A 13,716-nucleotide genomic window follows, 5' to 3' on the forward strand; every position below is an offset into this window, starting at 1 on the left:
GGTATAACTTGGTAGTGAGGAAAAATAACCTCATGGGGATTTTTATAGAATGAAATTTCCCGGGTGGGAAATTTTTACTCAATGTAATGGGATGACGCAAAGCGGGACTTACCAATAATAGATTTACGTCATCACCGTTACAACCCTTAATGTATTTACAGTCTATGGTGGTCATTAGTTTTTTCTGTTTGGGGTTACTTGGTTGCTGGATAACTTTGATCCAGATTACAATAAAAAAAATAAGATCTTTAGAACTGACACTTTTCTTTATTTACACAATATACACATTAATTCTGCACTAATATTATAGTTTTAAACACATAGTATATAAAAGTTTTTTTTTTCAATTGTGTACTTTAAATGTATTTTTTTTTGCACAATTAGCAAAATAATGAACAAAATCACCATCATATTTGCATGAATCGTGACATGTCATAAAATGTCTGTAAGTGAATTAATTGTACTAGATAATAATAATACATTATTGATAATTTTATTGTATATCTATTTCATACTCTTTCATCATTAGAACTTTGAATTATAGTGTTTTCCTCTATATCGTGATGCCAGTAACGAGTTATTCTGTTGTTAATTTTTTTAAAAAAAGTCATGATTTGAATTAATCCGTGAATTATATTGGATAAAATGTTATCAAATAATTGGGTTTTCATTGACATACAGATCTATTATTTAAATATATGAGTTTCATTGGTTGATATTTTTTACTGGTATATGTCATCATGTAGTAACAATCGGAATAAATCTTAAATTAAAAGTAATTGTTGAAATTGTTTTACGATTCTAATTATGGTAAGAAAGCTTCCAAACGATTCTAATTATGGTAACAAAGCTTCCATATATTACAAAAACTTAAATTGTAAGTACATATATGTACTTGTTTTGTTTCTCATAGGCATCAGAAATCTTTGGTTTCAATCTACAAGTGTGTAAGTCGTATGGTGTTCCAAATTTTATGTTTCAGTATTGATTGATTTAAATACAGTTCAAGTTTTTGACATTGAAAATATGGATTATTCTACTTATAATCTATTGATATTTGTAATTTTCATCACTATATTTTGTGTAAAATTTATGTTGAATTTAAGAAACTAACAAAATTTGTGTTGATAAATTGTTATAGATTAATTTAAGCATAGAAGATGCCCTCGAAATTTTATCCAAAATATTAGTTATACTGTTTCATAATTGTTACATTTTTAGTTCAGTTCTGTCAACATCATAACACACATTATATAGACATTCAATGGAGTTTATTGTTAAAATAACTTTTATATTTACAGAAAGATCCTACCATAACATACTAAATGCAATGTGCTGAAATACATTTCTATGGGAAACATGGGTTTATGTATATTATATATTAAAATATATTTTAGCTCGTCTCGAAATGGTATTTCTTTTCTTTCAATAATAGTTCTAATGTTATCTGATAATTGCATCACCTAATTTATAACATTCTATTTCCAGGTGTCTCCTCCGTTGTTACGTGAAACCTGGTGAGTACATACCTGAAAAATATATTAGATTGAGTAGTTTAAGATGTAAGTGTTCACTATATATTTAACCCTAGGTCATTTTAATTTGATTCAGTATACTTTTTTTTGTTGAATTTATTGTTGGAATGTGCAAATGCTAGTTGACCGACCCATAATGTGTGCGTTTCTTACATGTGAATTTTTTGTTATTTTCGCTTTTATTATTTCCATGTGGTAAGAAATATATCATAGATATAACTATATAAAGTATTTAAATATTCAAGATCCATCCACACCTGTGTTAATTCGCATTGGTCTGAAACTATATCTCGAAACACAAGTTAACTTTTTGTTTGTCGAGAAAACATGCAGTATTTGTACTGGAGGCATAATGTAATAAAATTTGTGTGTTACAAAATGTGAAAATGCTTTTTATATTTTGTTGAACTTTGTTAACATTAAAGACTGCAGCAAAAACACCAATGAACGCTATGACCGATTGGAAATTCCAAGTCCATCAGATTCAACAAGCTATACAGCTATACATTGTTTCAAGATACCCTACACTTATCAATATTCTTCCATTAAAATTTAACAGTCTGCCAGCTGTTTTGTTTTCATGGACACATCCGTTTTTCTAAATCTTGAATATTTTATCATGCATAAAAAAATAAATAATGATTACATATTATAATTGTGTGCACAAGAAATACATTTTGAAAAGAAACTGAATCATTAAACATGCATTGATAGAAGTAACTATATAATGACCATTAATATTTAAAAAAAAGGTCATTGTTATTTTCTGAGTCAACTTTCTAAAATCTGTAGTTTTTGTTGATGAAGATCAAGAAATAGCATTGCTAGTGAAATGCAAAATAGTGTATATATATTTGAATATATAGTTTCCATAAGGAACATTTTCGAGTCAAGAATTATAACTATTATTTTTTCTGGTTAGAAGTCATTTTGGGGAGAATATGCTCTATAGCCCCATAGGCATGCCACTGGCAGAGTTTATGTGACGTGTTCTCTCTTGAGTCGATAAACTTTAAGTTTATTTACATGTCTTTGGTCTGGTTTATTTTTCTCATCGTTAATATCTGTTTTCTTTCTTATCAGAAGGCAGATAACGTAAGGGTTCCAGTACTATTGAACTGAAAAGGATATTTACTTGCACCAGCAATAATTTCTCCTTTTCTAAAGTACATTGTTAAATACGGAGAAACTAGTACTCACTTTTATCCGCGAAGCTGTTTTTTCTTCTTTTTCGATTAATTTCAGTGGCCACTGCCACCATCCTCGTTGGAACTTGCTGCGCTGTTGCTTGGCATGCGTCTTTTGTTCGTAGTTCTCTGGCTGCCGTTAGGTGCGCTGTGCGTCTTGGTACGTCGTCTGCTATTTCCGGGCGATAACTGCTGCAGTAGTGGAATCCAAGTATGGTGCGCTTGCCCGCTATCGATGTTTAGTTCGTGCGGGAAGTGCATTATGGCGTGCGTTTCCTTGATTTTGGTGTCTATGAGCGTGTGGGCAGTGTGTTTGACTCGAACCTTTTGAATTTTATGGCTATTGCATTTGATATGTCTAGCAAGACCAGTAGTGGGTTGGGCTTTTTTCGCATCTGCTAGGTGCTGTTGGATTCTTTCATTGACAGATCTGATGGACCTGCCGATGTAATGAGCCTTGCACTCACACTCAGCATCATATACACCTGGGTTGTCAAGGGGGGAGAGGAAGTACCGTTTGTGCTTGTTCAGTTTGTCAGTTATTTTGGAGTTGGGTTTGTGCGCTACTTTGATGCCAAATGGGAGAAGGGCTTTGGCTATGCGGTTGGAAGTGGTGGGATGGTAGGGGAAGGCAAACCATTTATATTGGTCGCTGGGGGTTGGTTGTGGCTGGGTTGCTTGTGGATGGGTTGATTGTGGTAGGTTAGGGTGTCTGACCTGTATTTCCGCCTTACTGCACCAAGTGGAGAGTTGTGATTCAGTGTAGCCATGCTTCAGGGCTATTTCTGTGATGGTGGCTATCTCCTCTCGTAGATCCTCTTCTTTGCCACAGTAGGAGAAGGCTCTTCGATAAAAGTTTAGCCACACATTGGCTTTTTGCTTAGGGGGATGGCTAGAGAGAGCATGTATGTACTGGTTGCCTGCATCCGGTTTTCTGTAGACGGTGGTTGTGAATTTGTTAAGTGCACGGCTGATGGTGATGTCCAGGAAGTTGATTTTACCAAGTTTTTCATGCTCTACGGTGAAGTTGAGCCTGGGGTGGATGCTATTTAGTTTGTTCACTAGGAGGTTGAGTTCTTCTGCCTTTTTATACACAACTATTGTGTCGTCCGCGTACCTTCCATATCGGATGTGTTGTAGTTCTGGAGTGCGGAGTATCTCTTTTTCAGCCAGGTGCATGACGATGTTGGCTAAAGGAGCTGATAGCGGGTTGCCCATCGCAAGTCCCTCGGATTGGTTGTAGAATTTATCTTCAAACTGAAAGTAATTGTGTTTTAGACAAACTTCCAATAGTCTGGTTATCTCTTGTACCTCTAGGGCCGGGATTCTGTTAGTTGTCAGCCATCTTTCCACCGAACGCAGTGCTAGGTCTATGGGGATTGAACTGTACATGTCTACTATATCAATGCTGGCTAGTTTTGCACTGTCAGCTTGCACTATTGAAGTTACCAGATTTTTAGCATCGGCACTGTTGCGGAACACGTATGTAAGTTTGTGGTTGAAAAGAGATATTTTGTTTTTTAGCCAGTTTGTTAGGTGAACTGTGGGGTAATTGAAGCCAGCTATTATAAGTCGCATGGGGATTCCAGGTTTATGAGTTTTAGGAATGCCATAGGCAATGGCAGGTGAAGGGTGGGGATTGAGGAGGAATTTTAGACCACAAATTCCTCCTCAATCCCCACCCTTCACCTGCCATTGCCTATGGCATTCCTAAAACTCATAAACCTGGAATCCCCATGCGACTTATAATAGCTGGCTTCAATTACCCCACAGTTCACCTAACAAACTGGCTAAAAAACAAAATATCTCTTTTCAACCACAAACTTACATACGTGTTCCGCAACAGTGCCGATGCTAAAAATCTGGTAACTTCAATAGTGCAAGCTGACAGTGCAAAACTAGCCAGCATTGATATAGTAGACATGTACAGTTCAATCCCCATAGACCTAGCACTGCGTTCGGTGGAAAGATGGCTGACAACTAACAGAATCCCGGCCCTAGAGGTACAAGAGATAACCAGACTATTGGAAGTTTGTCTAAAACACAATTACTTTCAGTTTGAAGATAAATTCTACAACCAATCCGAGGGACTTGCGATGGGCAACCCGCTATCAGCTCCTTTAGCCAACATCGTCATGCACCTGGCTGAAAAAGAGATACTCCGCACTCCAGAACTACAACACATCCGATATGGAAGGTACGCGGACGACACAATAGTTGTGTATAAAAAGGCAGAAGAACTCAACCTCCTAGTGAACAAACTAAATAGCATCCACCCCAGGCTCAACTTCACCGTAGAGCATGAAAAACTTGGTAAAATCAACTTCCTGGACATCACCATCAGCCGTGCACTTAACAAATTCACAACCACCGTCTACAGAAAACCGGATGCAGGCAACCAGTACATACATGCTCTCTCTAGCCATCCCCCTAAGCAAAAAGCCAATGTGTGGCTAAACTTTTATCGAAGAGCCTTCTCCTACTGTGGCAAAGAAGAGGATCTACGAGAGGAGATAGCCACCATCACAGAAATAGCCCTGAAGCATGGCTACACTGAATCACAACTCTCCACTTGGTGCAGTAAGGCGGAAATACAGGTCAGACACCCTAACCTACCACAATCAACCCATCCACAAGCAACCCAGCCACAACCAACCCCCAGCGACCAATATAAATGGTTTGCCTTCCCCTACCATCCCACCACTTCCAACCGCATAGCCAAAGCCCTTCTCCCATTTGGCATCAAAGTAGCGCACAAACCCAACTCCAAAATAACTGACAAACTGAACAAGCACAAACGGTACTTCCTCTCCCCCCTTGACAACCCAGGTGTATATGATGCTGAGTGTGAGTGCAAGGCTCATTACATCGGCAGGTCCATCAGATCTGTCAATGAAAGAATCCAACAGCACCTAGCAGATGCGAAAAAAGCCCAACCCACTACTGGTCTTGCTAGACATATCAAATGCAATAGCCATAAAATTCAAAAGGTTCGAGTCAAACACACTGCCCACACGCTCATAGACACCAAAATCAAGGAAACGCACGCCATAATGCACTTCCCGCACGAACTAAACATCGATAGCGGGCAAGCGCACCATACTTGGATTCCACTACTGCAGCAGTTATCGCCCGGAAATAGCAGACGACGTACCAAGACGCACAGCGCACCTAACGGCAGCCAGAGAACTACGAACAAAAGACGCATGCCAAGCAACAGCGCAGCAAGTTCCAACGAGGATGGTGGCAGTGGCCACTGAAATTAATCGAAAAAGAAGAAAAAACAGCTTCGCGGATAAAAGTGAGTACTAGTTTCTCCGTATTTATATACTACCGCGTCTCTCTTTTCCCAATCATGAATACATTGTTAAGTTACGCAGAAATGACCACTTGTTGCTTGTGTGGTAGGTTACCATTGAAGGTTAGGTACTTGGGGTTGCTACATGTCTGGAAAACAGGGAATTTTGCAGATCGCCTGAACTTTTCGTGCATTTTGGAGTCTCCAAGAGAAAAAGTTGCAAAATGAACAAGCAGTTCGCTTCCACTTCTGGATTTGGTTCTTGTGATTCCACTCCCAAAAATGATCACTTTAGAAACTTGTTTCTTTCGTTCTTATGATTCTCAGACTTGTGCAAAATTATGGTTCCTTCGAATTTCTGTAATAAATTTTCACTTTTGTAATACTAGATATTAGATAGAATATCAAAGTAAAATTTGCAGTCGAGATATCTGATTAATAACTAAAGTACATTGACAATATGATGATAATTATCGGAAAGGTTGGTGAAGATGAGGTTATCGTCTATTATTTTATAGATCTTTATCTTGTTGGCATTTCCTATAGAATTCCTATATGCAACAAAAATTTCTCCAGATGTTGTGTACTTGTAAATGTAAGCAAGAAAGCAGCATTTTCTATGACACTATAAAAAAAAAAAAAAAGGTAAAGTGTTCCCCTGTGCATAGCACCACGCCATGAAGGCGTATAGGGGGTGTGGGGGTAACGCCCCACACTTTCTTGATCCGGTCGTGAGTGGGGATGATGTAATCAGCATCACGCCCCTGACCGCCTTTACCCCCCAGGGTTTCCCCCAGGTACCCATGTTATTCGACGCTGGGTGGGCGCCGGGGCCGCTTCCACCGTTAGAAAAGTTCCCGGATTTGAACCGGCCGGGGATCGAACCCGGGACCTTGAGCATGGTAGTCAGACGCGTTACCGACTGAGCCACGGCGGCCACCATGACACTATAAATCTGCCAGAAAATGAAAAATTGTGTATGGTTTATGAAGATTATGTAGTTTATGAATTTTTTCTGTTTTTATATTGTGGAGATCTGTTATTGTGAAATAATGTACCTGTGTTACCTTAGCCTGAAGGCTAGATGCAAGTAATTGTAGCATCCAATACATTTGATGCCGATTGTAATTTTACATTTTACTCTTCGATTTTTCACGTGTTCTTGTGCGTGTGTAGAATAAAATTTGCTAGAAAAATCTTGGGAAAGTGAATATTCATAATAATTAATGGATTATATATTTAATTGAAAAACACAAGGTTCAAAAGTGAAAATCATGATGATAAACATGTCTGGAAAAATTTCATTTCTGGACTGGAAAACCTGGAAATGTCAGGGAATTTCTAAATAAAAAAATTGTAGCAACCTTGGTATAGTTAGGTTATTTCCTCATCTAAATTGGCTATCCTCCAGGCAATTTGTCCACTCTTTCAAGTTATGGTTCCTATCAATTCATGCATTCAGCTCGTACTGAATTCATAGACTTGTCGTGATTCCTTGTGTCTAATAGCCAATGTATGATGACATGAATGGGAAGAGTTGCATTTAGCTTGAACAGGGTTGGGCACGAGAAAATGGCCTGGCTCATCTCACTTGGTCTGAAACTGAATTATCTGCTAAATGAATTTGCTTTAAAAACAAGAACAGGTACAGATACAGTGGGAGGGGGAGGGAGGGGTGAAGTGTATAGGGAAGTGGAATGGCTGAGTGTGAGAGAAAGAATAGTTTCAGACCAAGTGCATGAGAATGTGAGCAAGATGAAGCATTCACATTTTTTGTGCCCAACCCCATATACACATATTTAGGCACACTTAATAAAGTTTTATTCCCAGTACGACACAGCATTAGTACTTTCTAGTTTACCGTTTCCATTCCATTAGAAAAAATCAGTTTGTAAAAATGCCATTCCTTCTTACATCAATTACATGTTTTCTCTGTCCTTTACTAATAAAATCACTGTAAATCTGTAATACTTAACATAAAGCAATTAATGCCACTAGTCTTTTTAGAAGGAGAGGTAAAGTAATATTTTTCTAAGTATATTGTTATTACACTGTTTTGTTACACTTACTGTTAGCTCTCGATCTGCGAGTGAGACTTCTCCTAGGTATATTGTGCCTTCCTGAAAATCAGTAATTAATGTTGAATTCAATTTGGATGTGATGAAATGAGTTACACACTGACCCAGCTGTCTCTGGAGCAGGCGAACGAAAACAAGTCTCTGCGCAAGTAGTGACAATGAACACACGAGAGGACCGAAATTGCAGGATGGGGTGGGGGGGAGTGACTGGACTGCAGTTACCAGCCTTCCCAGCAGCATGTACTGCTTTGCTCTGTCACTTGATTCCCCCCCCCCTTCTCTGCCGCTATGCGCAGCCTTGCTCCATTCATTTTTTAGCTACTCATTCATTCCAATAGTTCTTAATTTTACTTAGAACTTCATTGAAAGAAATGTTTATACATTGTCTGTCACAGGAAGAGACTGTTTTCAAATGGAGAATTCAAAACCGGGAGAGGGTGGCATTGAACTTGCTCGGCCATGTCATATTTGGTTCAGTTTGGATCAGTTCTGCTGGGCTTGGATCGGTGTGCCAGCAGTACATGCAATGTCAGTTGAGGATGGCGTCTTCATGTTTGTGAAAAATAGGGAGCATGTTCCTGGTGAAGGCTAAACATTGTGGATAATCTTCTTCGGATAACTTCTGCATGATCACAAGTTTGTATGGATGGAATCCCAAATACTTGCGTAAGATTCGCCATACTGTGCTTTCACTCAGTCTCAATTCGACAGCATGTTGCCAAGCAGAACGGATTGGACTTCTTCCTCGTGATAGCCTCTCTCACTCCTCCCACATTCTCTGGGGTTTGTGCCGTTGTGACAGGACCAAGTGCTTTTGTCTTGATTACAGTTCCATGTGTTTGAAACACTGTAACCCATCTCATTGAGTTGGTGTTTAAGTCCACTTTATGCACAAAAGTGATAATTCGGAACGGGCCTACATTTTAAAGTGGGATCTGAACCACTATGTGCCTCCACCGGTATTGTACCCGGACCCCTTGATTACAAGGCAATCACGCAACCACTCCGCCATTGGGCAGGCCCTGTAACCCATCTCAAGATTGTATTGTGATTTGAAATGGACACATAACGTCCGATATTGAAGAGGTGTCGAAAGAGCCACTGTGTTTCAATAATCAACTCGCCACTTTTCACGAAACTGTCATATGCGAACACACAATGCTGTAATGTCCATGCCGCCATGACTGCAACAGAGCCCAGCCGAGCTGAAAATGGCATGGCCTAGTGAGTTCAATGCCACCCTACTTTCATCTCTACCCCCTCTCCCTGCTACGAATTCCTCATTTGAAAACTGTCCATTTCTTGTGATGCACCCTGCACAATGATGCATGATGTACACAAACAATGAAACATGGAGTTCATTTGAATATAAATTTGATTTCACTTACGTGTGAGTTCAACTTGTGTATTCAGTGGAATCCAATCGGAGAGTTGTTGAGTTTGGTTTCCTGAAGCTTGATTGCGCATATTTCCTAAATGATAAGCAGAGAAGCATTATTGTGATTAGATCTAGTTCCCAACATTTTGCTAAAGTGTAAAAATTATGAACTACCTATAGTATTTAGAATGAATTCTTTGCTGATATTATTTCAAATAATTTATTTTGAAGTCATATTTTATTGGTGCATTTACTTATATGAATTACTTAAAAAATGTTTGAAATCTTTACCACCACTCTCTCTTCAATATGGAACCACAAGTTTCCTCAAACCTCAAAAATAACACAAAAACGAATTTTAGCCAAATACTGTAATATTTATAAATATGTAACAACTCACCTCCTGTTGGATTTCTCCTGCGAGTGGAGCCATTATTTCGTTTCCCTGTAAGAAAAATACCACATTGATAAATATCTCCAGTTGATATAAAAGTTAGGCATACGACTGTGTTCGAATCAACCATGCATCAATTTTGCAATAATCTTTGTTTAACCTTTTTAGATTTTCCATAACTAGAGAGCATTCGAAAAGTTCCCGCACTCAAAGATTTTTTTGCTTATAATTTATTGAACTTGTCAACGTAATGAATACATACATTTGTTAACGATATCTTGAATTACACAAAAATAATTTGTAAACTAAATTTGAGTAATACTGCAATCTCTGTAGTTGGTAACACACTGACAAGATGGCAAACAACTTTCCGAGCATTGAATTACACAAAAAGAATATTGAAACTAAATTTGAAACATCATCCATTGCAGTTTTAGCTGGTGCCAGATCATTGGGACTTCATTTCTCCACACATCTTTCACATGCCATACTCCAAATATGCGCGAACATAGTGATTTGGTGTGTGTGCTTAAAGATTAACGCCCACTGAGGAACAATCAACATGTCAAGAGAACGAAACTGATGCGTTTCCGGCATCTCATTGGCCGATAACCTGCAGACTTCTGGCACGGAAATTCTGTGCGTTGCCCTGTAGTGGGCGTTACACCATTTGATTTCATACAAGCAGACAACAGATTTTCTGTTGCTGCATTCTTCGCGTCTCAGTGGGTGATGTGCTTAAGAGGCATTGTTGACAAACTGTGATTGTACGTCTCACCCCGAGGACTGTAACAGCGACAATGCTCTAAATATAGCATAAACTCGTTCTTGAAGGTCATACCAATTTCTACTAGCAGGCTTGTCAATTATCCAGATGAAGTCCTTAGTAGCTTTTATTTTAAAGTATGAGTGTGGGGACTGTTTATTTAACCATAAGAATGCATTCCATTTGTTATTGCCAAATGATAATGTGTTTGAGTTTGCGTTTGCTGGTTCACGTGATGCCCTGCTTCTTAGATTTCAGTGTAAAGCACTGTGGGTACCCGCATGATTATTTTCAGGGGGAGGAGTGCAACAAACACACTTTCCCCCAAGCTTCTGTTTGTAGTTATCGCATTGCTGTAACACCCATGTTTCTCAACTTTCCATTATTTGTAGTGAGGAAAATTGTTATGCATTACTGAATCCTTGTATGAAGACATACTATCCACGATGAAGAGGTTTTCTCAGGATATCAACCCGGTGATTTCTGAATAGGCTTCCGAGCTTTCGAGAACTAACGTCTCTCTCACCTTCACTACAATCCCCGAAGATGAGAGTAACGTTAGCTCTCGAAAGCTCGGAAGCCTATCCAGAAATCACCAGGTTGATATCCGGAGAATACCTCTTCATCATTCGCTGCCAGGAAAGCTTGAAGAATTTTTTGACACACTATACAGTTGTTGATTTAAAAACAAGTTGAATACACACATTGCTATTTAAATCTAATTGAAGTGTAAGAAAAGTTTGTTACCTGTTAACGGGCAGCAAGTATTGAGAGGGCATTTCTTTCCTGGAAGTGAGAATAATATTTATCAAATATATTTTAAAAAATGGGTACAGTCTTCATTAGCCCTGTTGCCAAAGTTATGATAGTTTGAAATTCATATTTCCTAACAGGTTTGCTAATAATTTTTATTGATTAAGAGAACTATACACCCAGTATGCAGTATCTAACCAATTTTAGCACTAAGTTTAAAGTGTATAAGAATGAATATATTTTTATACTGGTGGAGCTTTTATTTTTCTTCATCATAATGCCGATCTAATTTTCGAATGTTATCAAGGTATTGAAACCCCAGAATATACGCTTCATTTGATATCACGTTTAGCCTGTTCTTCATTTTAAAACTTGAATAAACTCACAGAAAGACAAAGTTTTCAAAATTTGGTGAATGTTCACTTTATGTAAGCTAATCGGGACTGTTGTATCTGAACTTTTATATGCCTCTGGGGATTGAACCCTGAGACCCCCTTCATTGCAAAGTGACCACTACGCCATCAGGGAAGCTCATAATGACAGAGAATAATTACAAAGGATCTGAATTGTTAAACTTCCATATGCTCTAGCCTGAACAAAATGCTAAAAATAAATTTTAAAAAATCTGTTTGATTGCAAAAAGAGGTGGGCAAATCAGTTTGAATTTCATAACTCATTCCAAACATGTTAAGAAGTCTGGCAAGATAAAAACTCTTATAAATGTCTTCTAGTCACTTAAGAATTCATGTTGGATAAACATTTACCTAATGAATTGAAATTTGTGGTGGCTTTTTCATGAATGTGTTCAAGTCAATGTCTCATTTAGAAAGCTTAATTTACTATGTAACAAACTGAAGAATTTTAATGATCAAAATTTGTACAACGCTTATCTAACAGGGCATTAATAAATTTAAGTCAGAGTAGTGTAAGAAGATAGTGAATTTGAAGTGAATTATCCATAGACATTAATATGTAACCATAATCATATTTTCAATGCTTTAATTAACTTGATCAAAGAATGTAAGCTTGTTTAGATAATCTTGTTATGATTCTAAGAGAAACCTTGAAGAAAAATATTCATGCAATGAACACACACACGCACACCCATATCATCTTCACCTTTCGTAGGACAGCATTTCGGCATATCAGGTGGACAACTGCTTAGTTGTACTGAAAATAGAATGAGAAATTAACATTTGTTTAAATGTTATGAATGTTTACAATTTTATTGACATGAAAGTTTTTGTTTCCCTGATTGACACTGCCTATCAAAAGATTTGATTTTTTCCAAAACCCGTCTGGTTCTTAAAGTAAAGCAGTTTTGAACATCTCACTTCCATTGATTTCTTCCGTTGAGAGGTATACAATACTGTTGGGAGTGAGGGAATACAGCCTCTTTTTTACGTAACCACCTTCTGTTTCTACTGCAATGATTACAATGCCACACTGCACTGCCACTCACGAATCAGATGATGAGAAGTTCCCCACTGCTTGAATGCAACCGACGAAGTCTCCTGCCCCACTCAATTTCTTCTTTCCGCCCCTATTACAAAGCTACAGTAGCACTGTTCCCTCTGCACTCCACGCGTGGATAGAGTGAAGGGAAGTTTTAAATTACAGGACAGTTTTCCATTATCATGTCTCAAGAATGACTATTTTGAAGATTTCTCCCATTTCAAAAACTGCTGATATTTCATAATTTGAAATATCTGTACATCATTCAAGTGTGGTTGTTTTTCACTGTTGCCTAGATAGCTGCAATAGAAAATAATCTTGTGGCACCACAAAACTTACAAATATCTAGTGAACAGTGTAAGCACTGTTGCACTTGAATGATCTGGAAGGAATTTGAAACAGATATATATATATATATATATATATATATATATATATATATATATATATATATGAGGTGTGGCTAGAAAGAAACCGGACTGTTGCTTCAAAATCTTTTATTGGTTATTTTGTACAATACGAACATCATCCCTGTACTATCGATACACCGCTCCATTCGAATCTTCCATTGCTGGAAGCAGTGCTGGAAATAATTTTCTGAAACCATGTTCATGACCTCCGTCCCTTTTCTTTTCACAGATCCTACGGTCGTAAATCTGGTTCCTTTCAGTGCTGATTTGACCTTTAGGAATAAAAAAAAGTCGCACGGAGCGAGATCCTGTGAATAGGGTGGATTTTCTAACACTGGGACCCCATGCTTGGCCAAAAAAGCCTTGACTGACAATGCCATGTGGGCAAGAGCATTTTCCTGATGAAGAATCCGTGACTTGCTTTTCCACAAATGAGGTCGTCATCTTGTTACTCGCTCACGA

General features: G+C 38.1%; 1 protein-coding gene across 1 annotated transcript in view; it reads right to left on the minus strand.

Annotated features, from left to right (window-relative positions):
* Nucleotides 1-269: 269 nt before the first annotated feature.
* Nucleotides 270-13,716, minus strand: part of LOC145991865 (uncharacterized) — a 207,070-nt gene continuing 193,623 nt past the window's right edge. Inside the window, exons 77-82 of the mRNA XM_083127903.1 lie at nucleotides 12,509-12,559; nucleotides 11,384-11,422; nucleotides 9,877-9,921; nucleotides 9,487-9,570; nucleotides 8,090-8,140; nucleotides 270-1,529 (exon numbers count right to left, since the gene is read on the minus strand). Of these exons, the coding sequence (XP_082984029.1) occupies nucleotides 1,504-1,529; nucleotides 8,090-8,140; nucleotides 9,487-9,570; nucleotides 9,877-9,921; nucleotides 11,384-11,422; nucleotides 12,509-12,559 (296 nt within the window). The 3' untranslated portion in view covers nucleotides 270-1,503. The remainder of the gene's footprint in view (nucleotides 1,530-8,089; nucleotides 8,141-9,486; nucleotides 9,571-9,876; nucleotides 9,922-11,383; nucleotides 11,423-12,508; nucleotides 12,560-13,716) is intronic.

Source organism: Lepisma saccharinum, chromosome 8 (assembly GCF_977018435.1).
Source record: "Lepisma saccharinum chromosome 8, izLepSacc3.1, whole genome shotgun sequence".
Taxonomy (NCBI): Eukaryota; Metazoa; Arthropoda; class Insecta; order Zygentoma; family Lepismatidae; genus Lepisma; species Lepisma saccharinum.